General features: G+C 41.5%; 1 protein-coding gene across 1 annotated transcript in view; it reads left to right on the plus strand.

The window, feature by feature from the left end:
* Positions 1 to 27,628, plus strand: part of TBC1D2B (TBC1 domain family member 2B) — a 66,188-nt gene that overhangs the window by 2,479 nt on the left and 36,081 nt on the right. The window contains exon 2 of the mRNA XM_038419367.2: positions 19,540 to 19,693. Coding sequence (XP_038275295.1) covers positions 19,540 to 19,693 — 154 coding nt within the window. The remainder of the gene's footprint in view (positions 1 to 19,539; positions 19,694 to 27,628) is intronic.

Genomic DNA, 27,628 nt, shown 5'->3' on the forward strand with positions numbered 1-27,628 from the left:
TGCTAGTGCAAGCAACATGTAGCTCCTCTACTCAAGTTTCCCTGCCTAAGCTTTTCTTGGTTCCTGTGGTCTCAGACCCATCTTCGATGTGAGGCCCTCTGGGAAAGAGAGGGGTTATGTGAGGGTAGGGTCTTAGAAGTCTGCATTCGGTCAAGCACAATCAAGAGGCCAGAGGTGATGTATAGGTATCAGAAATAAAAGCAAATCTCTTTGTCATCTGTTTTTACCTTTCACAGGGTTGGGATGCTTGTCTTAAGCAGCCATGTGATTGACCATCAAAAAAGCTGTTGCCTAATATATGTAGTCCTTATTTAAAGATCAAGCAAACTTTTATACTGGAATATAATAATATCTTGGGGATATTTTGAAAGGAACTGGTTAAGTGAAGATTTAGTTGCTGGAGGTGATCATTAGTGTATGGTTTCAGAATAGCAGCCGTGTTAGTCTGTATTCGCAAAAAGAAAAGGAGTACTTGTGGCACCTTAGAGACTAACAAATTTATTAGAGCATAAGCTTTCGTGAGCTACAGTTCACTTCATCGGATGCATTTGTTTCACTGCACTGGCAGGTTTTTATTCTGTGTTTGTACAGCACCTAGCACAGGGGGGTCCTGGTCTATGATTGTGCCTCCTTGACATTACGACAACACAAATCATAAATAAGAATTCTGGATCCAGGATTTAATTGCTCTCTTTACTCAAAAGTAACCAGAACAATAATACTTTAAGAACTAAAATGTCTTTCACCCAAGTTCTGCAGAAATAAAAATAAAGATGAATTGATGTTCAAAATACTGGTGGCCTGATCCATCCCTTGCTGAAGTCAATGAGAGTTGGATTGGGCCCTTACTGAATTTTTAATGCAGGATAAAAGCCTATCTGATTTAAGAAAAAATTACACATAGGCGCACGAGGACCTTACTCAGGAAGAAAGTCAAATCAAATGTAGCTTTCATCCTCCCCCTATGTCATATGCTTAATTTTCCTCAATTTGCTTCTTGTTCATATTTTCCAAATCTCATGGTACAGTCTTTCCCGTTCAGTATTTATAAGCTTAAATAAGAAATAAGCATCAACACCCCAATCTGAAATGACTGTATTATTGAAGACCATATTACTACTTCACAATGCTTCAGATTAGCTTTTTAACATTCAGGACCTAATCCTCAAAGTTGCTCAGCACTTGTAACTTACTGGGAGTTGCAGGTAATCAGCTCAATTACTCTCAAGAGACTTGTTTTCCCATTTGACAAACGTTTCAGGAAAAGTGTCAGTCTTCCTGAAATAATATGCTGGTCCAAAATTGGGTTTGGTGGACCATCAGTATGACTGCGAGTCTGTCACAGAAGTCACAGATTCTGTGACTTTCCAGGACTTCTGCAGCAGGTGGTCCTGGGCCAACTACCCCGACTGCTGCTGGGGCAGTCTTGGGCCACTGCGCCCTTCCCCCGCAGCAGCAGCAGGAGTTTGGGTGTGGGAGGGGACTCAGGGCTAAGGCAGAGGGTTGGGGTGTGGGAGTTGGTGAGGGCTCTGGGTGGCGCTTACCTCGGGGGGGGGGGGCTCTCCAGAAACAGCGACATGTTCCTAGGCGGAGGCACAGCCAGGCGACTGTGTGGGCTGCCTCCGCCTACAGGCACTGCCCCCGCAACTCCCATTGGCTGTGGTTCCCAGGCACTCCGGGAGGGGGCAGTGTGTGGAGCCCCTGGTCACACCTCCACCTAGGAGCCGAAGAACATGTTGCCACTTCCGGAGCACTGGGTAGGGAGCCTGCCAGGCTCGTCAACTCCCCTTCCCCCAGCAGTAGCAGTGGTTCCAGGTTGTGCACAGCTGCCTCCCTTCCCCTCTCTCCCCCCTGCACCAGTGGTGCCCCAGGGTCACCCCCTCTCAGAGCACCCGCGATGCACTCGGGCTGTCCCTCTCCCCCCTCACTTTCCCCCCCACTCACCCCCATGCCAGAGCACCCAAGTTTTAGTCAGGGGTATATAGTACAAGTCATCAAGAGATCACGGGCTGTGAATTTTTGTTTACTGCCTGTGACCTGTGTATTACTTTTACTAAAAATACCCATGACTAAAATGTAGCCGTAACCATCAGTGGTCCTTGGACAATTTGCTGGTTGCATGGTGCTGGCTTTCCTTCTTATTTCTAGCTCTTAAAGCACATTTAAAAATGGTTAACGGAACATTAAAGGCTTTTTTTAATATTACTTTGCTTCATAAGCAATTATTGTAATTGCCACCACAGGCCCTGGATGAGTGGAGTGGGGAAGGTGGTTTTTGAAATAATCTGTCTTCTAGTGATCCAAATCATGAAAAATTTGAGAACCCTTTGTCACGGAGTCACCGGGCGATGCTCTGGAACTACTCCATAAGAAGCCAGTCAGGACTCTGGGGCAACCTCCTGTCTCTGAGCAGACTGTCTCCAGGGCAAGAAGCTTACATAACTTCGGTCTTCCTGGGGCTGACCTCGGAATATTCAGTATCCCCTCTTTACACCATGTGCTTCCTGCAGCGAGTCCACACAGGTGGGGCTCCTGGGGAAGCCAGAGGGCCCTGCACCCCAATTCCGCAGTCCGATATGACTCTTAGCCAGCCAGTAAAACAGAAGGTTTATTAGAAGACAGGAACATGGTCTCAAACAGAGCTTATAGGTACAGAGAACAGGACCCCTCAGTCAGATCCGTCTTGGGGGGCAGGGAGGCCAGAGCCCCATCTAGGCCTCTGTCCATTTCCCCAGCCAACTCCAAACTGAAACTCTCCAGCCCCTCCTCTTGCCTTTGTCCCTTTCCTGGGCCAGGAGGCTACCTGATCTTTGTTCTCCAACACCTTCAGTTGGCACCTTTGCAGAGGAGAGGCCCAGGCCATCAGTTGCCAGGAGACAGGGTGTCGGCCATTCTCTATACAGACACCATCACGCTGGCCCTCTAGGGCTCTGTAACAATCGCATACCCTTACACTACTGTCTAGATACTTAAGATATGCCATGGGGAAACTGAGGCACACACACTGTATTCAGAGAAAACATTAAGAACACTCCCACTTCGTCACACCCTTGCTTTAGAATAATAGGGCCTAATCCTGGAACCAATTGCTACCTGCACTTAATGCTATTGACTTGGCTGGATATGCTCAAGAGTGAACATCAATTTCTGTTTGCAGAATCAGGCCCTTTGTTTCATAGAAAGGAGGGGAAAAAAACAACCCTCCTGTGAGGGGTTGCCCCCTTTTAAGATGCCACCTGATGTGCTGAGATATCACTGAGCCCACCTGTTCTGCCAGCAGATGACCCCTTTAATTTGGTCTGGCTGAGCCAGGCTCTTAAGCCTCCTCTAGCGCACACACAGGCAGGGCCACACCCTGCTGCAGAAAGACACAGACACTGAGATCAACTCTGGGAAGACTCCGCTTAAGGGACTTGCCCCAGCACTCGGGTGTCTACTTGCTTTGGAATGCAGACCCAAAGGTATATTGTCTTGCGCTGTATAGAAAAATCTGCACAGCGCAAGCTCATAAAAATTTGCCCTCTTCCTCAATGTGAAGAGAGAGATGCATGACTTCTTGCCCCCCCAGTTAGAAATTGGGTTTAATAATAAAATAAATTTATTAACTATAAAAGGTAGATAGCAAACAGAACAAAGCAGATTACTAAGCAAATAAAACAAAACACACATACTAAGGTTGATTCACTAAAGAAATTGGTTACTCTAGGATGAGTAATTTCTCACCTTAGGTATTGTTACAGGCAAATTACAGAAAGGCTTGAAAGGCAGCTGCACTGGCCTGCAGCTTGAGATCTCAAGATCTTGACTCCCCCTCCCCCCACTTGTTAAGGCAACTCCCATCTTTTCATGTGCTGTAATATATATGCTGCTTACTGTATTTTTCACTCCATGCATCTGATGAAGTGGGTTTTAGCCCACAAAAGCATATGTCCAAATAAATTTGTTAGTCTCTAAGGTGCCACAAAGACTCATTGTTTTTGTTGATACAGACTAACTAACGTGGTTACCAAATTGAAACCTGTCAGAAATGATACAGGCATGCAGATTGGATAATCACATTCAGTATAACCTTTCCAGTGATACCTTACACGAGCATCTTGCATAAAGTATATCTCAGTTATGCCATATCCATATCATAAGCATATTTCCATAAAAATATGGAGTGTAATGTCACATCCTTTTCCCCACAAATCCTATAAATATTTCTTACCAGGCATCACGCTGTCTGATGTGGCTCACATCTGTAAGTGCTTGCCTCATGGCAGACTGTCAGAAAACAGGGCAGATACCCCAAACTGGTGGTGTAGTCTATAATTAGATTTCACCAAGCTAGTACCAAATATGAACTCCTGGATCACTATGCCAATCTTAGCATGGAGTCACAGTCCCCTTAGACGCTGCAGTCTATTTTGCTACTGAGACAAATGGGACTTAGTGATAAATGGGGCACTTATACCATAGATCACATCACATTTAGGTTGCTTCCAGTCCAAAGAAACCAGTCACTTACCAGAGATCAATTGGTACTCTAGATCTTACACCAAAGACAACGTTGGTAGCCAGTTCTACAGTAAACTAACTAAAGGTTTATTAGCTAAGAAAAGGAAGTGAGTTTTTGAGAGTTTAAAGCGGTAAAATATATGTTTGTGTAAATCACAATCTATAATTCCGAATGGTAGCAAAGATCTAATAATCTGCCAGTTTCCCAAAAGTGTCTCAGGGCTACCCAGAATAATTCTGGGGATCTGTCTTCTCATTCAGTTATTCTGCCCTGTTAAAATCCAAACTTTCCAGAGATGCAGGATCTTTCCCTGAATCCATACTTGTAGCTTCTTCTCACAGAAAACAAGTTGACAGGGTCACTACCCACATGGGCTTTTCCTTTGACGATATAGAGCAGGGTGGATTTGATTTAAAACAAATTGATTTAAATCACTAGTTAGGAAGACTTGATTTAATAATGGATTTCTACATAAAAATGCATTCTTGTTGGTTGTTAAAACCTTAATACATATTCTTCACAACTCAGAGATAGATGTAGGTTTCATTTTTAGAAGGTACACCCTATACATTTTTAAGTGATTTATTTTGAAAACTTTTCAGATTAGTTTTACAGCTATAGCAGAAAATGAATGATTGTTTAGTTATTTCATTTACCAAAGCTAATTGAAGTATATATTTATGAAGTCATAGGGAGGTGAACTATCTCCAATTCAACAGGTTAATCATTAATATTTGGAGGATTTTCTTGCCATGCTGTATTAGGAGGAGAACATCACCAGACATTTAGATTGTTTGTTTGTTTGTTTTAGTTAACTAAAACAATAGTGTTATGTATTCTGGATTTTTTTCTTCAGCAGCAAACATACAATATTTTAACAAAACAAGCATATGAATTTTTGCATTAAGTTAAACATTCAGGTTTTTTAAAATCAGGTTTATTTTTGTTAAAATTGTTTTTAACTAAAATAGTTAAATGAAATCTTTCTTTTTTAAAAAACAAACAAAAATTAAATAGACTGTGTCAGCCAGGTCAACATGAGAAACTTAAAATATTGGCTTCTGCAGCTAACTCAGTCGTCTTCACCTTCATTTTCCTATTTGTTCATAATTGGAAAAGAAAAACAAGCTTTCCTGCTTTTTCAGGTCCCAAACAATTTCTCAGTTTGGAATGAATTATTCCAAAGGAAGAAAATATTCTTTCTACACCAGCAGAAGAAGCTACTTCTGTTAAAAGTGAGATTATCTCTTCAGGGGTTCCTGAATCCAAGTGCCTAAGTGACTTCCACCAGTTCACTGGTGTGACTTTCTTTAAGACATCATCAGCAAACATATATTTCTTGAATGGCTCTAATTCCCAAACTGTGTTTCTTGTACAGCCTGCTGCCATTAGAAGTTTTCCCTTCTAGTGAGAGAATTGTATGGTAGATCTCAAATCAATGAAGCCTACACTCAGAAAGACCTAAAGGCTTCTGGAATATCCTGCTCAGACAGTTTCACTTTTATGTATACTGCCTGTCCCTCCCTTCTCACGTTTATCTCCAGAATTCTCCTTGTCCAGATCTTTTCTGCCCCTGACAATCTTCTATTCATTGAACTTTTTGAAATTTAGCACTTTTAGAGAGAGATAAGGAATTGACTCTGTGTACATAAATTTGCAGAAGGACAATAGGGTTGAGGTCTGTTATTTCTCGCCTCTATATTAATTTATTTTATTTTAAAAACCATTTTTTCTGTTAACAAGCATATTATCTCTGGAGACACAAATCCACAGTTTGAGAACTATAAAACAAAGCATCTCTGATGGTTTCTTCTAGACTGAGCACTGAGACCTATTGGGTAGATAGAAAGATTAACCTAGATAATCTGTACAGAAGCCCCTGGAACCCCATAAAATTGAGTCCCTAATCCAGGAACTATTGGAACTCATTTACAAAACTTTTCTTAAAAATTACATGAATATATTGTCTCGTACTATAGAATTAGAATTTCTAATCCGTATTCCATGATGAGATATCTTTGAGCTATAATGTATCTTTATCTTCAGATAGGTTTTTCCTCAAAAAGCATTTTATCAAAAAAATCATTTTTTTTATCATTGATTTTTATCCACCCTGATATAGAGTGAGGAATGCATTTTGAGTCTTTGACCTCCAATCATCACACACAACAACCACTTGCTTTGAAATTAGCATTTTTCTGTTAGAGCAGTGGTGGGGAACCTTTTGTCTATCAGGGGCCATAGACCCACAGAAAAAATCAGTCCTGGGCCACACACAGCCCCACGGGGGAGAGTGTGGACGCTCAAGGCTTCCCCCCCACAGTGGGGCGAGCTGGTTCTCATGGCTCCAGTCCCACGGGGGAATGTGGAGGCTCAGGGCTTCCCTTAGGCTCCTGTGTGGTGCTAGAAACGAGGGGTTCAGGGTATGGGGGGGGCTCCAGGCTGGGGCAGGGGTGTGGGGTGCAGGAGGGGGCTCTGGGCTAGGGCAGGGGGTTATGGTGCAGGATGAGGTTCGGGGTACAAGCTCCGGGAGGGAGTTTGGGTGCAGGAGGGGCTCAGGACTGGGGCAGGAGGTTCAGGGTATGGGCTGTGGCCGGGTGGCACTTACCTCAGGCGGTTCTTGGTTGGTGGCACAGTGGGGCTAAGGCAGATTCCCTGCCTTGCCTGGCTCCGCACTTGTTCCGAAAGTGGCTTGCATGTCTGGCTCCTACACGGAGGCACAGCCAGGCGGCTCTGTGTGGTGTGTCCTGCTCGTTTCCACAGCCACCGCCCCCGCAGCTCCCGGTCAATGGGAGCTGCGGAGCCAGTGCTGGGGACAGGGGCAGCACGCGGAGTTTCCCTGATCTCCTCTGTGCCTAGGGGCCGCGGGGACATGCTGGCAGTTTCCGGGAGCTGCGCAAAGCTGACTGGAGTTTTAATGGTCTGGCAACCCTAAGTTCCCCCTGCAGCAGGGCGAGCTGGCACTCATGGTTCCAGCCCTGCATGGGGAGCACCAAGGCTTGGGGTTTCTGGCCCACAGTGAGGAGACTTCCTGTGGGCTGGATGAATTAAGAAGCAGGCCGGATTCGGCTGACGAGCCTTAGTGTCCCCAATTCTGTTACAGTTCTTCATTTGCATTTCACAAAGCTTCTTTCCTGTTTGATGGCTTATTTGATGTGTTGTTTAGTTACAAGGTTATAACAGGATACAGATAAGTGAAAATAATGCAAGTAGCATCCCATTAGTTTTCATGAAGTTTAAACACCAAATACACTCTTATACATTTAACAATTACTTTGATTTATACTAATATACAAGTGAATTGACCTGGTTTATAAAAGCACTAATCACAATAGTGCTTAGGGCATAATATGATAAAACAAAACAATGTAAAATACAGTAACAACATAATTAAAAACCCCACATATAGATTCAAACTAAATAGATTAAAGAGGTCATAAAAACATCCAATACTTGGTCAGACCAATGGTCTGTTTAGCCGAGTATCCAGTCTTCCAACGCTGGCCAATGCCAGGTGCTTCAGAGGGAATGAACAGAACAGGCAATAATCAAGTGATCCATCCCCTGTTTTCCACTCCCAGCTTCTGGCAAACAGAGGCTAGAGGCACTCGGAGCATGGTGTTGCATCCCTGCCAATCCTGGCTAATAGCCATTGATGGACCTATCCTTGAGGACCTTATCCAATTCTTTTTTGAACCTTGTAGTACTTTTGGCCTTCACAACATCCCCTGGCAAGGAATTCCACAGATTGACTGTGTGTTGTATGAAGAAATACTTCCTTTTGTTCGTTTTAAACTTGCTGCCTATTAATTTCATTGCGTGACCCGTAGTTCTTGTGTTATGTGAAGGAGTAAATAATGCTTCCTTATTCACTTTCTCCACACCAGTCAAGATTTTATAGACTTCTATCATATCCCTCCCTTAGTGGTCTCTTTTTCCAAGCTGAAAAATCCCAGTCTTTTTAAACTCTCCTTAAACAGAAGCTATTCCATACCCCTAATAATTTTTGTTGCCCTTCTCTGTACCTTTTTTCTAATTCCAATATATCTTTTTTGAGATGAGGTGACCAGATCTGCAAACAGTATTCAAGATATGGGTGTACCATCTATTTATATAGAGACATTATATTTGCTGTTTTATTATCTATTCCTTTCCTAATGTTTCCTAACATTCTTATAGCTTTTTTGACTGCTGCTGCGCATGGAGCAGGTATTTTTTAGAGAACTATCCATAATGACTCCAAGATCTTTCTTGAGTGGTAACAGCTAATTTAGATCCCATTATTTTGTATATATATAGTTGGGATTATGTTTTCTAACGTGCATTACTTTGCATTTTTCAGCACTGAATTTCATCTACCATTTTGTTGCTCAGTCACCCAGTTTTGTGAGATCGCTTTCTAACTTCGCAGTCTGCTTTGGATTTATCTTGAGTATCTTGTATCATCTGGAAATTTTGCCACCTCACTGTTTACCCCCTTTTCCAGATCATTTATGAATATGTTGAACAGTACTCATCCCAGTATAGAATCCTGTGGGACACTATTATTTACCTCTCTCCATTCTCAAAACTGACCATTTATTTCAACCTTTGTTTTCTATCTTTTAATCAGTTACTGATCCATGAGAGGACCTTCCCTCTTATCCCATGACAGATTACTTTAAGTGCCTTTTGGTTAGGGACTTTTTTTAAAGGCTTTCTGAAAGTCTAAGTATACTATATTCACTGGATCACCCTTGTCTACATTTTTGTTGACCCCTTCAAAGAATTCTAATAGATTGGTGAGGCATGAATTCCCTTTACAAAAACTATGTTGACTCTTCCCCAACAAATGATGTTCATCTATGTGTCTGATAATTCCGTTCTTTACCATAGTTTCAACCAATTTGCCTGGTACTGAAGTGAGGTTTACTGGCCTGTAATTGCCAGGATCATCTCTGGACGCTTTTTTAAAAATTGGTGTTGCATTAGCTATCCACCAGCCATCTGGCACAGAAGCTGATTTAAATGATAGATTACATATCACAGTTAGTAGTTGTGCAATTTCATATTTGAGTGTCTTCAGAATTCTTGGGTGAATACCATCTGGTTCTGGTGACTTAGTACTGTTTAACTCAGAGGTGGCCAACCTGGGGCTCCAGAGTCGCCTGCGGCTCTTCAGAAGTTAATATGTGATTCCTTGCATGGGTGCTGACTCTGGGGCTGGAGCTACAAGTGCTAACTTTCCACTGCTCAATCCCAGGTCCTGCCCACACGCTGCCCCTTACCCCAAGGGCCTCGCCCCTTCCCATCCCCTCCCATGAGCCTGCTGCACCCTTGCTCCTCCCCCCTCCATCCAAGAGCCTCCTGTATACTGCAAAACAGCTGATCCTGGCAGGCAGGAGGCACGGGGAGAGAGGGGGAGGTGCTGATTGGCAGGGCTGCCAGCAGGCAGGAGATGCTGGGGGTGGCAGGGCGGGGAGGAGCTGATGGGGGCTGCTGATGTATTCCTTTGGCTCTTTGGCAATGTACATTTTTAAATTCTGGCTCCTTCTCAGGCTCAGGTTGGCCACCCCTGGTTTAACTTATCAGTTTGTTCCAAAACCTCCTTTAATGACATCTCGGTCTGGCATTGTTCCTCAGATTTGTCACCTAAAAAGATTGGCTCAGGTATGGGAATCTCTCTCACATCCTCTGTAGTGAAGACCGATGCAAAGAATTCATTTAGTTTCTCCACAGTGGAGATGTTTATCTTCCTGGAGATGCTCCTTTAGCATCTTTATCGTCCAGTGGGCACACTGATTGTTTAGCAGGCTTCCTACTTCTGATATACTTAAAAAAATATTTGCTGTTACTTTTTAAGTCTTTGGCTAGTTGCTCTTCAAATTCTTTTTTGGCCTTCTAGTTATACTTTTACACTTGACTTGCAAGAGTTTATGCTCCTTTCTAAAAAAACAAAAACAAAAACACCCGAGGAGTACTTGTGGCACCTTAGAGACTAACAAATTTATTTGAACATAAGCTTTTGTGGGCTAGCCTACAAATAAATTTGTTAGTCTCTAAGGTGCCACAAGTTCTCCTCATTCTTTTTGCTGATACAGACTAACACGGCTACCACACTGAAATATGCTCCTTTTTATTTTTCTCAATAGGATTTAACTTCTAATTTTTAAAGGATGCTTTTTTGCCTCTAACCACTTCTTTTATTTAATTGTTTAGCCACGATGGCACTTTTTTTAGTAAGATGGTCCTCTTACTATGTTTTTTTTAAAATTTGGGGTATATATTTAATTTGAATCTGCATTATGGTGTTTTTAAAAAGTTTCCATGCAGCTTGCAGGCATTTCACTTTTGGACTGTACCTTTTAATTTCTGTTTAACTAGCTTCCTCATTTTTGCCTAGTTCCCCTTTGTAAAATTGAATGCTACTATGCTGGGCTTCTTTGGTGTGTTTCTGCCCCCCCCCCCCCCGCCCACAAGGATGTTAAATTATATTATGGTCACTATTACCAAGTGGTTCAGCTATATTCAACTCTTGGAGCAGATCTTGTGTGCCACTAAGGACTAAATCAAGAATTATCTGTCATCTTGTGGGTTTCAGGATTAGCTGCTCCAAGAAACAGTCATTTATGGTGTCAAGAAATTTTATCTCTGCATCCCATCCTGAGGTGCCATGTACCCAGTCAATTTGAGGATAGTGAAATCCCCCATTATTATTGAGGATTGTTTTTTTTTTTTTATAGCCTCTCTAATCTCCCTGAGTATTTCACATTCACCATCAACATCCTGATCAGGTGGTTTGTAGTATATCCCTACTGATATATTCTTATTATTTAAGCATGGAATTTCTATCCATAGAGATTCTGTGGTACAGTTTGGTTCATTTAAGATTTTTACTGCATTTGACTCTGCATTACATGCTTTTCTTCACATATAGTGCCACTTCCCACCCCAGCACAACCTATTCTGTCATTCCTATGTATTTTGTACCCTGGTTTTACTATTTCCCACTAACTATCATCACTCCACCAAGTTTCTGTGATACCTATTGCATCAATATCCTCATTTAATACCAGGCACTCAAGTTCACCCATTTTAGTATTTAGTCTTCTAGTATTTATATATAAGCACTTATAAAACTTGTCACTTTTTAGCTGTCTGCCATTATGTGATGTAATTGGATGGGACTCTTTTTCATTTGACTGTTTCTCATCAGATCCTACCTGTACTTAATCATCTTCCATCCTCTTCTTCTTACTAGGATATAGAGAATCCTCCATTAATAGATCTTGCCCTGAGGGATGTTTCTGTCTGAACTGCATGCTCCTCCGCACCTGTCAGCTTTCCCCCAGCCTAGGGTTATCACATTTCAGGTTTCCAAAGAAAGGACACTGCTGTGGGAGGGGGGAATATTTGTGAGGGTGGATGGTACAGTTCTGGAGGGGGTACCTGCAGCAGGGATACTCACTGAAAGTGGAGGGCACTGTTGCTCCCTGTCACAGTTGCAGGGTGGCTGGTACAAGCCCAGGATGCAGCTACAGCCATCAGTCAGCGCCTCCCTCCAGGACCCCCTCCCTAGGGCTGGGAACTGGGTCCTGGGTGGGTGGGATCACACAGCTGTGGCTTTCAGAGGAGGGAACAATTGGGAAGCTGACCAGTCAGGCTTCTTTCTGAGCTGCAGCTTTGTGTGCTCTGCAAAAACCCCGGACATTTCCTGTTGTTTGAAAAATCTGCCGGGACAAAGAAAGGAGGCTCAAAAAAGATGCGGTGAAGGGAAAATCCGGATGTATAGTAACCCCAGCCCTTAGTTTAAAAACTCCTCTATGGAGTTTTTAATTTTACATGCCAGTAATCTGGTCACAACGCATATAAACGGAGAGGAGGTGGATGGGGGAAGGAGAGAGAATAAATTTGGGGCACAGCGGTGATACTAACAATTCTTCTGGGAAAATGATGAGTTTGATTTTTAAAAATGGGACAGAGATATGAGTTTTATACCCTAAGGTAACTACAGCAGAAGCACAATTGCCTGCTGACTTAAGACACAACAGTGGGATCCCAAGAAGCTGGGAATGTCTGAGTGCAGTTGAAGAAGGAAATCAAATCTAGCCAGGGCTTTGAGTTTAAGCTGTTGCTCTTTTTAATCTATCACTTCCTAGGTAGCTAATATGGGGGAGGAGAAGGAATATAGTATGAAAATGGCTATGAGCAAATTGTGAACAGAAACACTGTTGTGAATAAATATACTTTTTAAAAAAAAAAAAAAAAAAAAAAGCTTGAGGCAGTGAGACTTAGAAGCTGCTACTGAGTGACAAACAGAGAACAGCTTTTTAAATTCTAAACACTGTATAGATGTATAGCCCTGTAAATACTCAGTTGCCTTCTGCTTTAAGACAACAACATGATAGTTGACAAAGTCTCTACATATAGAGAGACCTAAAGGGAAATACTAATCTACCAGGTAACCTTGGCTCTATAATTTATTAGTAACTGTATAAAACTGCCACTGGATAAAAATTGAGCAGGAGATAACTTCTGATATAGATGTGGAGAACAATGTTTGGTTTAGAAATCTCTCAAGGACTCTACAGCTGGGAAATTTTCCATTTTCACTTATGATGATGTGGAAGATTGGACCTAAAAGGAGAGACATTTAGAGATCTGACTCAGTCACTCCCAGTGATAGCTGAATGGATAGATGAGTGTTTACTTTGTGTTCTGTTTTTCACTTTTGTTCTTCAATTCATGAAAGATACTATGGAAACCAGTCATTTTCCGTCTCATTTTATAATGCAAATTTTTCTCCACAAGTGGTGGGTGAAAAAGAACAGAATGTGTGAAACTGAGTTCTGCTGGTACAAGGAATTTGAAATACTTCATGCAGGATGTTTGTCTTGCACAGCAGCCAATAAAAGTGAACGTTTGGTATCGTCTCTTCTGTGAGTTTTGTTTAACAAGGCACCGTGACAGGAGATTTAAGCTATCTGATTCTGCATGTGAAGTGCTGAGAGTCATTTGTGTAAAATCTGGTCACCAGATCCATAATCCTCTTCTTTCTACCCCAGGGATCAGCAACCTTTGGCACGTGGCCCACCAGGGAAAGCATTGGCGGGCCGGGACAGTTTGTTTACCTGTCGCGTCTGCAGGTTTGGCCAATCGCAGCTCCCACTGGCCGCGGATCACAGTTCCAGGCCAATTGGGGCTTCGGGATGCAGCGCGGGCTGGGCCAACTCTTCCCACAGCCCCAGAACGGCAAACCACGACCACTGGGAGCTGCGATTGGCCGAACCTGCAGACACTGCAGGTAAACAAATCGTCCCGGCCCACCAGCAGGTTTCCCTGGCAGGCCGCATGCCAAAGGTTGCTGATCCCTCTTCTACCCAGTTTTCCTTATTAATTTAACAGCGAAGACCAATCTGATAGGAATAATGGCAACAAACGCTCTCAAGTAAAATATAATAAAAATGTATTTCGACATGGGTTCTACTGCACAGTTTAAAGATGTTTGCATTTCCATTGCTCATTCTGTTAATTAGCAGGGCACTTAACTGTTTTAAATTTGTAGATTAAAAGTCTTAAGTATTTATTTCATTGCAGTTTTGTTACACTTCCTCTTGCTGTAGGAGTTAATAGTTCATATAGCAATAGATACGTAACAGAACATGTAAATATATTATATTAAAGGATGTACTGTAACAGTGTATATTCTTGTCCACTTTCAGCCAAGCACATTACAAATACTTAAAATCAGGTTCTTGCTGATTGTAGGTCTGGAGACTTGGATTTTTCTGCAGTCTTTATTCATGTATATAAAGAATTCTTCATAGTGTCTTGGGCTAACTTAAATGTTCAGGAGGCTGTCAAGGAAGCAACCGCATTGGGGCTGTGCTACAGTATGGGACCAGCTTCTTGAGACTTATAGATTCATAGATACTAAGGTCAGAAGGGACCATTCTGATCATCTAGTCTGACCTCCTGCACAGCGCAGGCCACAGAATCTCACCCACCCACTCCTATGAAAAACCTCACCCATGTCTGAGCTATTGAAGTCCTTAAATCATGGTTCAAAGACTTCAAGGAGCAGAGAAGCCTCCCTCAAGGTCAACCATGCCCCATGCTACAGAGGAAGGCGAAAAACGTCCAGGGCCTCTCCAATCTGCCCTGGAGGAAAATTCCTTCCTGACCCCAAATATGGCAATCAGCTAAACCCTGAGCACATGGGCAAGATTCACCAGCCAGATACCCAGGAAAGAATTTTCTATAGTAACTCAGATCCCATCCATCTAATATCCCATCTCAGGGGATTTGGCCTATTTACCCTGAATATTTAAAGATCAATTACTTACCAAAATCCCATTATCCCATCATACCATCTCCTCCATAAACTTAACGAGTAGAATCTTAAAGCCAGATCTTTTGCCCCCACTGCTTCCCTTGGAAGGCTATTCCAAAACTTCACTCCTCTGATGGTTAAAAACCTTCGTCTGATTTCAAGTCTAAACTTCCTGGTGGCCAGTTTATACCCATTTGTTCTTGTGTCCACATTGGTGCTGAGCTGAAATAATTCGTCTCCCTCTCCTGTATTTATCCCTCTGATATATTTATAGAGAGCAATCATATCTCCCCTCAACCTTCTTTTAGTTAGGCTAAACAAGCCCAGCTCCTTAAGTCTCCTTTCATAAGACAAGTTTTCCATTCCTCGGATCATCCTAGTAGCCCTTCTCTGTACCTGCTCCAGTTTGAATTCATCCTTTTTAAACATGGGAGACCAGAACTGCACACAGTATTCTAGGTGAGGTCTCACCAGTGCCTTGTATAACGGTACTAAAACCTCCTTATCCCTACTGGAAATGCCTCTCCTGATGCATCCCAAAACCGCATTAGCTTTTTTCACAGCCATATCACATTGGCAGCTCATAGTCATCCTATGATCAACCAATACTCCAAGGTCCTTCTCCTCTTCCGTTACTTCTAATTGATGCGTCCCCAACTTATAACTAAAATTCTTGTTATTAATCCCTAAATGCATAACCTTACACTTCTCACTATTAAATTTCATCCTATTACTATTACTCCAGTTTACAAGGTAATCCAGATCCTCCTGTATAATATCCCGATCCTTCTCCGAATTGGCAATACCTCCCAGCTTTGTATCATCTGCAAACTTTATTAGCACACTCCCACTTTTTGTGCCAAGGTCAGTAATAAAAAGATTAAATAAGATTGGTCCCAAAACCGATCCCTGAGGAACTCCACTGGTAACCTCCCTCCAACCTGACAGTTCGCCTTTCAGTAGGACCCGTTGCAGTCTCCCCTTTAACCAATTCCTTATCCACCTTTTGATGTTCATATTGATCCCCATCTTCTCCAATTTAACTAATAATTCCCCATGTGGCATGGTATCAAATGCCTTACTGAAATCTAGGTAAATTAGATCCACTGCATTTCCTTTATCTAAAAAATCTGTTACCTTTTCAAAAAAGGAGATTAGGTTGGTTTGGCACGATCTACCTTTTGTAAAACCATGTTGTATTTTGTCCCATTTACCATTGACTTCAATGTCCTTAACTAATTTCTCCTTCAAAATTTTTTTCCAGGACCTTGCATACTACAGATGTCAAACTAACTGGCCTGTAGTTACCCGGATCACTTTTTTTTCCTTTCTTAAAAATAGGAACTATATTAGCAATTCTCCAATCATCCGGTACTATTCCTGAGTTTACAGATTCATTAAAAATTCTTGCTAATGGGCTTGCAATTTCAGGTGCCAATTCCTTTAATATTCTTGGATGAAGATTATCTGGGCCCCCCGATTTAGTCCCATTAAGCTGTTTCAGTTTCGCTTCTACCTCTGATATGGTAATATCTACCTCTATATCCTCCTTCCCATTTGTCATGCTACCATTATCCCCAAGATCCTCTTTAGCCTTATTAAAGACTGAGGCAAAGTATTTGTTTAGATATTGGGCCATGCCTAGATTATCTTTAACCTCCACTCCATCCTCAGTGTTAAGCGGCCCCACTTCTTCCTTTTTAGTTTTCTTCTTATTTATATGGCTATAGAACCTTTTACTATTGGTTTTAATTTCCTTTGCAAGGTCCAACTCTACTCAACTTTTAGCCTGTCTCACTTGATCCCTACATGTTCTGACCTCAATTAGGTAGCTTTCCTTGCTGATCCCTCTCATCTTCACTCCCTGTATGCTTTCTGCTTCTTCTTAATCACCTCTCTAAGATGCTTTCTCATCCAGCTTGGTCTACAACTCCTTCCTATGAATTTTTTCCCCTTTCTTGGGATACAGGCTTCCGATAGTTTCTGCAGTTTTGATTTAAAGTAATCCCAGGCCTCCTCTACCTTTAGATCCATAAGTTCTTCAGTCCAATCCACTTCCCTAACTAATTTCCTTAATTTTTGAAAGTCAGCCCTTTTGAAATCAAAAACCTTAGTTGCAGATTTATTTTTGTTAATCCTTCCATTTAGTTTGAACTGAATTAGCTCATGATCACTTGAGCCAAGATTGTCCCCTACAACTATTTCTTCTATGAGGTCTTCGCTACTCACCAAAATTAAATCTAAAATGGCATCCCCTCTAGTCGGTTCAGCAACTACTTGATGAAGGAATCCATCAGCTATCGCATCTAGGAAAATCTGAGCCCTATTATTATTACTAGCACTGGTCCTCCAGTCTATATCTGGGAAGTTAAGGTCTCCCATGATCACGCAGTTTCCATTAGTATTTACTTTATTAAAGACATTAAAAAGGGCTGTATCCATATCCAAATTAGATCCCGGAGGTCTATAGCACACCCCAAGCACTATCGTAGGAGAGGCTTTACTAGTTTTCTTCCCCAATGTAATTTTTGCCCAGACAGACTCTCTTATCCATTGCATCGCTTCTTATTTCTTTACATTCTACCTCATCATTGATATACAATGCTACTCCATCCCCTTTACCTTTGTTTCTGTCTTTCCTAAAGAGCACATACCCTTCAATACCTGTAGTCCAGTCATGACTACTATTCCACCATGTTTCTGTTATCCCTTTAATATCTGGTTTCACTTCCTGCACCAGTAGCTCTAGTTCCTCCATTTTGTTACCTAGACGCCTCGCATTGGTGTACAAACATCTTAATTTTTGCTGTTTGGCCTCGCTCACATTTTGTACCCTATTAGGCACAGTCATTCTACATCCAGTATAACCTATTAGACTAGTATCCACACCGCCCTCACTCCTTATATACATTCTCCTACCCACGGCTGTATCCATTCTTACTTCATCTTCTTCCCTCTCAATGCTAAAATCTGGCGTGGAGATTTTCTGGACATCTCCCATCCATCTCCCCCCAATTCCTAGTTTAAAGCTCTCTTTATCAGTTGTGCCAGCCTCGATCCTAGAAGTCTATTTCCTTCCCTACTGAGATGAAGTCCATCCCGAGAGAACTGACCTCTGTCCATGAATGCCTCCCAGTGGTCATACATCCCAAAGCCCTCCTTATAGCACCACTGCCTAAGCCATCTGTTGACAGTCATAATCTTGTCAGACCTTTGTTGCCCTTCTCTAGGAACAGGAAGGATCCCGCTAAAGATCACCTGAGCCTCAATTTCCTTAAGCGTCTTCCCCAGCCTAGCATAGTCTCCCTTAATACTTTCCAGCGAGAATCTAGCCGTATCATTTGTTCCCACATGAAGGATAATTAGGGGATTCTTTCCCGCTCCCTTTAGGATCCTTTTCAACCTCAGGTCTACATCCCGTATCTTAGCACCCGGAAGACAGCACACCCTTCTATTCTCAGGATCAGCTCTAGTTACAGGCCTGTCTATTCTTCTCAATAAAGAGTCCCCGATCACATAGACCTGCCTTTTCCTGGTGACAGTGCTATTCTCCAGTGTCTCCCCTGTTCTCTCTGGCTGCAAGTTCTTTCCATTCCTATTTTCCCTTACAATCTTCTTCAACCCATCCTGTATCCTCCTGGGGCTCATATTTGGTGTAGTCTCCCTTGACTCTTCCCCTTTTTCTATAGGGCTAGCCTCTCTTCTCTTCTCTTCTTCCTTACCCTTCCACCTTCAGCGACTACCTGCTGAACCCCTTCTTCATTTTCCAACTCAGCAAACCTGTTCCTAAGCTCTATTTCTCCTTCACTAGCCCGTCTTTTTCTCTGCCTGGTTCTTTGAGTCACATGTTTCCACTGACCACTTTCCTCATCCAGTCTCCCCTCAAAATTCCCCAGCCATGCTTCCATCCGTGAGTCTGAGCTTTTCCCTTCAGATACCTCATATCTTTGCTCCATCATCTGCTCAAACCCCTTCCTAAACTCAACCAGACTTTCCACCTGCATCTCCAAACCTCGGATCTTTTCCTCCATCAGCTCTATCAGACGGCATTTCATGCAGACAAAACTCTTACCGGTTCCCCCCTCCAGGATCATGTACATACCACAGCTTCCACATCCACTCATCCTCAATATGTCTTCCACTACAGGAGTCACTCCCACAGCTGCCTCCATATCCGTCATCACCTTCCCACCTAAATCCTGTTAATCTTGGAAACACAAGCCACACCAAAAAGACCACCCCCCCCCCAGCAAAAGCAAACCCCAAACAAGCACCACAATACAAACTCCCACTCAAACTCCCCTGTTTAGAGCTCTGTTTGCTAGCTCCTGTGCCGCTGCACTTGGGGAGATGGAGATGCAAAGGTGGAGAAACTAGGCATACATGATTAGTTTTTAAAGGTAGATTTGGCTTATTAGTGACGTGTGTGTGTGTGTGTGTGTGTGTGTGTGTGTGTGTATCTATTTATCTAAAATTACAAAGCCGTTTTTGGATTATCATATTTAGTGGAATGTTGTTGGCACCTCTGCTCTCTTGGCACTAGAGTGCTGCAAATGTGCAGACCATGTTTGCGGATTATGGATCAGAGGCAAATACAAATTTTGTATCCGCATAGGGCTCTACTTGGTACCTCTGTTTTCTTCCTTTCAGTGCAAGTTTAAATTATATTCATGTTTGACAAGTGTATCAGTCTTTGTTTTTCAGTACTCTGGTCTCTTTTTTGTAGGCTGCTACCCGTCAGGACATGACATACTGGCTTCAAGAACTTCAACAGAAGAGATGGGAATATTGTAACAACCTTGATGTAGCAAAGAGGGACAGCAGAACTTCACCTACACCCAGTGACTTTTCCAAAGGTCTTGTTGCCAAAGACAATATAGGTAAGTTGAAAACTTGTTACACATATGGAACATGTAGTATTTCTGTTTAGTAAGAGTTTACCACTATGATTTTGTTCATGGTAAATTTTCTACAATTTCCCTCCTTTTTTTCCTTCTTTAAAGCAGATTGCAAATGTTCTTGTAAAGCTTGCAGAATCATGTTCTCTAAAATCAGTATATTTATATTAATTTCTTGTGTTTATAAATGTGCCTCTTAGACGTAAACGTAAGTTCATATGGCTGTCCTAGCTTATTTCAGTCATGGAACATAATGATACTTGGAAGAATAGATTTTGTAAATGGAAACACAAGGGAGTACTATTAAGTTTGGGTCACATAGTGTGAAAGACCTCAATTTAAAGGATGTTAATTCATCCTTTTATTGTCAGAATATCTTAAAATGTGGCATGTTTAGTTTTTTGGCATTTAAGGTCCACTTCCTCAGTGGGAAGGGAGAAAAATCTTTTCAGACGGAAAGAGTCTAGTTGATTTTTTTTACTTTGGTCAACTATAGAAAGCATAAACAATTATCTTGTTCTACATTCTGAACAGTTATTACAAATGTAGTAGACCAAATAAAGCTCATGCCTTTACTGCTAAGGACAGTGCATTGATGTAAACATAATTGCTATGGTCAGGGAGAATAAGCAAAACAAGACTGCTGAAAACATGTGGTGAGAGAATATTTTGGGTTTAACATAATTTGTTAGACCCAGTTGTGTATTTGTTTTTTTTTTTTTTTTTGAAACCATTTCTTACTTTTATGCCTCATTACTTGTACTCACTTAAGATCTATCTCTTTTTGTAGTTAATGAACTTGTATTATTGTTTTATCTAATCCAGTATGTTAAAATTGAAGTGTTTGGGAAACTCCAGTTATGGTGGCATTTTTGTGCATATTATTTCTATTAAAGAAATAATGAATTTGTATTGCCCAGAAGAGGGAGTTAGGCAGTGCAGGACATACATGTCTGAGGAAAATCTAAGACTGGGGGTGTCTTGGGGTCACCCTGCAGTATAACTAAGGCTGGTGAGAGCCAGAGCCTAACCCAAGTGTGGCTGGCAGCCTGCAGTTACACACAAACATTCAGGGTGTGACTTGCATGCTGTGGAAGACAGTTTGTGAGCAGCCCAAGAGGGAACTACTTCAGCAAAGCATTGTAAGGCACTCAAAGTTGCAGGGCCACGGTGGCACACCTACTCATTAGTCTAGATTCTACCCTGGAATGTCACAGCATGTGCTTAAGTGCTTTGCCAAATCATGGACTTAGTCTCTCATTTGTTCCCAATTTGAAAAAGATTGATAGACCTGCCTGATATCAAAAGTCTTGTCCTTCCAAAGCATATGTTTTACTAAAAGAGAACCTGATTTCACGTCTAATCAAATGCCTAATATATGGTGCCCTAATGAGAGTGAGTGGGTATAAACTAATTTACAAAGTATGATGTCTTGCTGAATAATGCAGTTTCACGATAGGCCACTTTCATTTTGTGATGATAATTCACTTTCTACTGTGTTACTGTGCAACACGACTTACATGCAGGTAATATATTGAATATTCGGTACTAATCTGATAGTTGTCCTTATGAAAGTATGGAGAGGTGGAAGCAGCTCTAATTAGTAACCAACTTTTCATTAGAAGTTTGATGTTTTCTCCCAACCTTTAAGACAGTGAGAGACAACTTTTCACTTCAAATTTTGCATGTGTGGTTTGACAGAAAGAGAATATCTTTAGTCAAGCTTAATATAAACTTTCAGAGATATGAGGTCTAGAAAGTGCAGCAATGCATTTCTCAAACTTTTATGTTTTTGCTGATGTAGGACAGACACTTCGATTCGGTTTGTTCTTTGATTACTGTAGAAAACTGATGCCTTCCATCGTATCCAGAAATGGGGAAGTAGATCTTGAAGTAATTCCATTGTATTCCAAATGGGATGTGAAAGAAAGCTCCCTCGGGCTAATGCAGACGTTTAAGGTCAGGTATATTTTTCCAGTATTTGGCAAAACTCAAAAGGCTTTAAAATTCATTGGCTTAGACTGGTTCATTCCATAGTAGCAGAGGAAATTTAAGTTGAGTCTCCTCCCCCCCACTCTCCAAAGTTCAGATTCCCTTGTTGGCTTGCTGCAGCACTACCCTCTAACCCAATTCCCTGCTTACATTTGAGAGAGTAGTTGTAGTTTGACTGTTCTCTACCCCAGAGCATTTGAAAATATGAGACTAGTTATTTTTACTAGGTCTCCCTTCCTTACTACTTGTTTAAACTTCTAAAAATAATACATGCCACTTAGAGTGATTTATATCTGTAGATGGTTAAGTGCTTTACAAAGGGAGGGGATTTTTCCCCTCTGATCAGAGGTTGTAAATTACCTCTATAAGTGTAAAAACCTCCTACTGTGCTATTGATTACATAGTTTGTAGCAGAATGTACAAGCTGCATTATAAAAGTGAGTCTTTAAAAGCAGGTTCAGTTACTAATCATCTGAATGGTGAAGTAGTGCTGCTTCAGATCAAGAAACAAATTATTCATTGCAATATCTTTTTTTTTATTTAAATTATATGAGAGAAGTAATTTTTCTTTTCTTTCAGTTACTCGGATTTCTAAATTAAACCATTTTAGAGCGAAAAGTAGAGGTTGTCCTACCATTCTGTCTGATGTAGACTTGACAAGGAGGCATTCTTGTTACTGGTTTCTTTTAATATTCATGTTTATGAAAAAGTGGGCTATGAAAAGCAAATATAGTAATACTACTTTTGTATGTCTTGTAATGGAGCCATTGTACATTCATGGATGTTAAGTAAATAATTTGTACTTTCCAGTGCCTTGAACTTTCAGTTTCTTGGAATTTATTATAGCTTCTGTTTGCCAAAAAACTAAGAACCAAATGAACAATCTGATATTATTGCATTCATCTACATTTAGTTTTTAATTAATATTAGTACACTGCATATTTATAACAAGCCTCATATATTTTGACATAACTTGCAACAACTGCTTTCAATGTAAGTAAGCTTTTCACAATTCTGTTTACAACAGTGCACCATGCCTAATGCTTCATCAGTTAAGTATTCATTGAGAAGTTATCGATATATCTAGCATTAAAACATAAAGGAAAACAACTGAATGGAGATATTGTATATTCAAAATTGCACACCCATATTAAGTAGTTAGAAGCCAATTATCCTAGTCTGAGAGAGACAGGATTAGAAGAGAAATAGTTTCATATAATAGCATTCTTCTTCACCCTCCCCTGGAGTCTACAAAAGGTGCTCTGGAGTCTATGAAATTATTGAGTAATGAATAATTTCCTCTGATTATATATCTAGCAAAACTGTTGAACAGTGGTAGTTGTCTCTTGTTTCAGATTCCCTTCCAGCTAATAAGCAGCACTGATGTTTCGTTCATATAATGGCGAGACACAAAGTTATCCTGATATTTTAAAGGAGCATGATTTGGATGCAGTTTCTTTAAATTATTGATATCTTCAAATATATTTCTAGCATCCCAATAGTGATGCTATAATTATGGCTGAGGAGGCATTTTCAATAAGCTCCTATTTTCAAATTCTATAATAATATTTTGGGGGAAATTACTATGTTGAAATTTCTCTTGCTGCTTCTCTGCCCAAGAAAGTGGGTGAGCTATATGGAAAACTTGAATAAAAATCCTTTCAGTAAGTGTGTAATTATTAAAGCACATGAGAACAATTTATCTATGGCTTCAGGTTCTATGGCCAGCAAAATAGGAATAATTACCAACTTCAGGGATATTGTGAGGCTTAATTAGTTAATATTTGCAAAGACCTTTGTGGTGAGCTGATAAAAAGTGCTGTATAAATGCAAGAAGGTGGTAATTAGGGTTCTTTAATGTTTACAACAATTGTAGAACACTAGGAAAGAGATGAGATGGAGGGACTGATGTGTGTTCATAGAGGGCCTGCTTATGCCACCTCCCCCGTGGGACCACTTGCAGCATAAGGTACTATTCAAAGTAATGTAACAGAATGAGGCCCAGACTTTGTATCAACAATTTGTAACCAGGCCAGAGGAGAGCAAGGAAATCACTCTTTTTCCACTGCTTCCTGAGAGAAGGACAAAGCTACCTTTTTCCCCAACCACAAAATCCTAAAAAAAAAAAGAAAAGGGGTACTTGTGGCAAATTTGTTAGTCTCTAAGGTGCCACAAGTACTCCTTTTCTTTTTTGCGAATACAGACTAACATGGCTACTACTCTGAAACACAAAATCCTAGTTAGATGTTTGTTTATATTCATCAATGTCTGTCATTTCATCAGTGTGGTGTTTATTTCCTGTTATATATTTAATGGATTGAGCTGTCATCACAGAATTTATTACTACCTGGAATTGAATTCCACCATTCCTCAATGCTGCCTTAGGAACATGGTATCCTCCTGTTTTGAAATTTGGTTTTAAAAAATTTCAAGTGGGACAAGAGACTTTTCGTCTGTTTCCATCTTATTTTTTTTTTTTTTTTGCAGCCAAGTTTGTTTTGTATGACAAAAGCCATAAGTAAACTGGAGCTCAACCAGAACACATCTTTCTTTTGACATCTTCCACTGTTTATAATATTGAATCCATTTTTATTTTGACTTCGATATCAAGTACTTGATTATTAAGGGAAGGTGGTAAAGTGGTATTGAAATCACAAATGACCTATTGCAGTTACCATTGTTTCCAGTAGTATTGTGTTATGCATTAATTCCTACAAAATACTTCAAATCTGATGAAATAACTCAAATATTCTGTTTTACCACAAGACTGAAGGATGTAGCCTCATTTTAAATTGGATTGTTTGTTTGCTTCAAACTAATAGTGGTGGGGATGTCTACTTTTTTCATTAACTTTTGATCTCCATTATTAGTGCTTTTTTTATTGATGTCCTTAATAGAACAAAAGTTTTAAAGCTACATTTTGTTTTTTACTGGGTCAGATTATTTGTTTGACAAACCCAGACTGACATTTTTGATTAGCTGTGTAGGTATATGTGGAAACCTTCTCAAAGAAAAGAAACTCATTAAGCTTAACTTTTTTTTTTCTTTAAAAAAAAAACAAACAAACAAAAAAGGCATTAACTTTTTTTAAATAAAACCCCACTTATAAAAGAGGGAAGATTATGATTAGAGCCTAGATAGTTGCACAATAACTTATTTTTCTTATAGTCAAACAATTGTGTGCATTTTGAGCTAGTGATGAGCTGTATATATTTAATTGCTTCAACAAAGGAATGTGCATAAATGTAATGTGGTTTTAAAATTATTTGCATATATCTTCAACGTAGTATAGTGAGGCATATTGTAATTACTGTAAACGGCTGTTTCGCGCAGCAAGCCTGGGAGGGAGGGAGGAGAAGCTGAGCGGCGGTGTGCTCGTGGGACACAGTAGTGGTGGAGCGGAGCCAGGCTTAGCTGGCTGACATTCCTTTTACATGACGCCAACTCGCTGTCAGTTTACTTCCTAGGCACCTGATGTCAGGGTGTCTTTTTGCTCCTCAAATATACCTCAGCGGAGGTGAGCTGGGGCGGGGAGTGGTTCCTCTACCCCCTCTCCATTACTTCTTGTGCTCTCCCCCCCATCCTCACTCACCTCCGCTCCGCCTGCTCCCCTGAACGCACTGCCTTTCCCTCACCTGAGAGGGAGGGGGAGAAGCGGAGCAGCGGCGGGTTCAGGGGAGCAGGTGGAGTGGAGGTGAGCTGGGTTGCGGGCAGGGGGAGCCGCAGGAAGCAATGCGGGAGGGGGAATGCGGCATGCCCGGGTGAGGAGGCGGGGCAGGGGATTTGGGGAAGGGGTTGGGAAAGGGCGGAGTTGGGGCGGAGCCGGGGGCGGGGGGACATGGGGGAAAAAAATTGAGGGTGGCCAACAATTATTTTCCTTGGGGTGGCAAAAATCCTAGAGCCGGCCCTGGTTGCACCCCAGTCCCTAAGTCCTTTTGAAGCATTCCCCTGTAGTGTCCAATCCCTTATCCACTGAGCACCCACAGAAATACTAGGTCTGCCATCCCCAAAGGAACAGTGAACATACTATCTTGTGTGATTCAGCTGAGGCTCAGCACCTTGCTTAATATCACAGCACTTTAGATATATTTATAGTGAAAACAGCAAAAGTTTATTAAAAGTTCAAATGATAGTGAGTAAGAATATTGGAAACAAAAGGTTAAATATAAAACAAAATCATAATGTGCTTTCTAGAAACTAACCTTAAGTAACAGGCTAACCTCCTGTCTAAAGAAGTTTCTCACCCGTGACATCCTCTGCAGCATTTTCAGCCACGATTGGCTGAGATCCCATTTTCATTAATATAAATGCACTGTAAGTTTACTTCCTTATGTGCAGGATAAGGGGATGTCCTCTCTGTCTTCTGCTTATACTCCCTAAAGCTCATTGTCTCTGCTCAAAGACAGCATAACCAGTGGGACGTGTTTTCCTGTGTGCTCCTTCCCAGATGACTTCACATCTCTCTGTTGACTTTGTATGTAAATGGATATCCTTTGTGTTAGCTTACTATGCTTAATTTACATCTGATAGAGAGAGAGGCGAATAAACATCTCTTGTTTTTCGTCAGACCTGTTTCTGATGGTGACTCATACCTTGATACAGAATCTAAGAACATATTTTCAGTATATATACAGTAACTCCTCGCTTAACATTGTAGTTATGTTCCTGAAAAATGCTACTTCAAGTGAAACGACATTAAGCGAATCCAGTTTCCCCATAAGAATGAATGTAAATGGGGGGACTAGGTTCCAGGGACATTTTTTTCGCCAGACAGAAGACTACACGCACATCTACACAGTATAAGTTTTAAACAAACAATTTGATACTGTACACAGCAATGATGATTGTGAAGCTTGGTTGAGGTGGTGGAGTCAGAGGGTGGGATATTTCCCATGGAATGCCTTACTGCTGAAAGATGAACTAGCACTCGGCTGACCCCTCAAGGGTTAACACATTGTTAATGTATCCTTACACTCTGCAAGGCAGCACGAATGGAGGGAGGAGACACAGCATGGCAGAGAGAGACAGAAAGACACATTGTGTGTGTGTGAGAGAGAGAGAGAGAGAGAGACACACACACACACACACACACCCATGTGTGTGACACACACCCGTGTGTGAGAGAGAGACACGTGCATTGCCCCTTTAAGTATGCTGACTCCATTCTAAGTACACTGCCTTTTTAAGTAGATCCGCAAGTTGAGACAGCAGCTGCTACCAGCAAGCTCCCTCTGTCTTGAGCCCTGTTGTGTCCCCACACTTGCTCTGTGGAGATAGGGTACAGGGGGAGGGGGACACCCTGACATTAGCACCCCTTCCTCCCCAATCCTGCATAGCAAGCAGGAGGCTCCCGGGAGCAGCTCCAAGGCAGAGGGCAAGAGCAGCACAGGGCGGTGCGGGGAGGGACAGCTGGGCTGCTTGGCAATTGATAGCCTGCTGGGTGGCTGCTGCACAGGAAACTTAGGGAAGCTGATGGGGGCTGCCGGCCCACCCTGGTCCCAAGCCCCCACCAGCTAGCTCCAGCGGGCTGCTCTTCCTGCAAGCCGTGGATGAAGCAGGAGGCTGCCAAACAAAACATTATAAGGGAGCATTGTGCAACTTTAAATGAGCATGTTCTCTAATTGATCAGCAACGACCTTGATCAGGAAACGACGTTAACCAGGATGACATTAAGTGAGGAGTTACTGTACATAACTCCTTACATAGTATCTGTATATAAATTTCATAACAATACTGATGACCACTGTGAGACTGGTTATCATTTAAGACCTCACATGACATTCTTTGGTGAAACAGAATGTACATGCCAGAATCAGGACATTCCTCTAACCCCTTTGCCAGTTGGCATTAGGGGGCTTTTGGTGGTCTCACTCTGTCCACAGAAGTGATACAACACGCGTAGTTGCAAGTCTTCCTTTGTTTTCT

Source organism: Dermochelys coriacea, chromosome 10, assembly GCF_009764565.3.
Source record: "Dermochelys coriacea isolate rDerCor1 chromosome 10, rDerCor1.pri.v4, whole genome shotgun sequence".
Taxonomy (NCBI): domain Eukaryota; kingdom Metazoa; phylum Chordata; order Testudines; family Dermochelyidae; genus Dermochelys; species Dermochelys coriacea.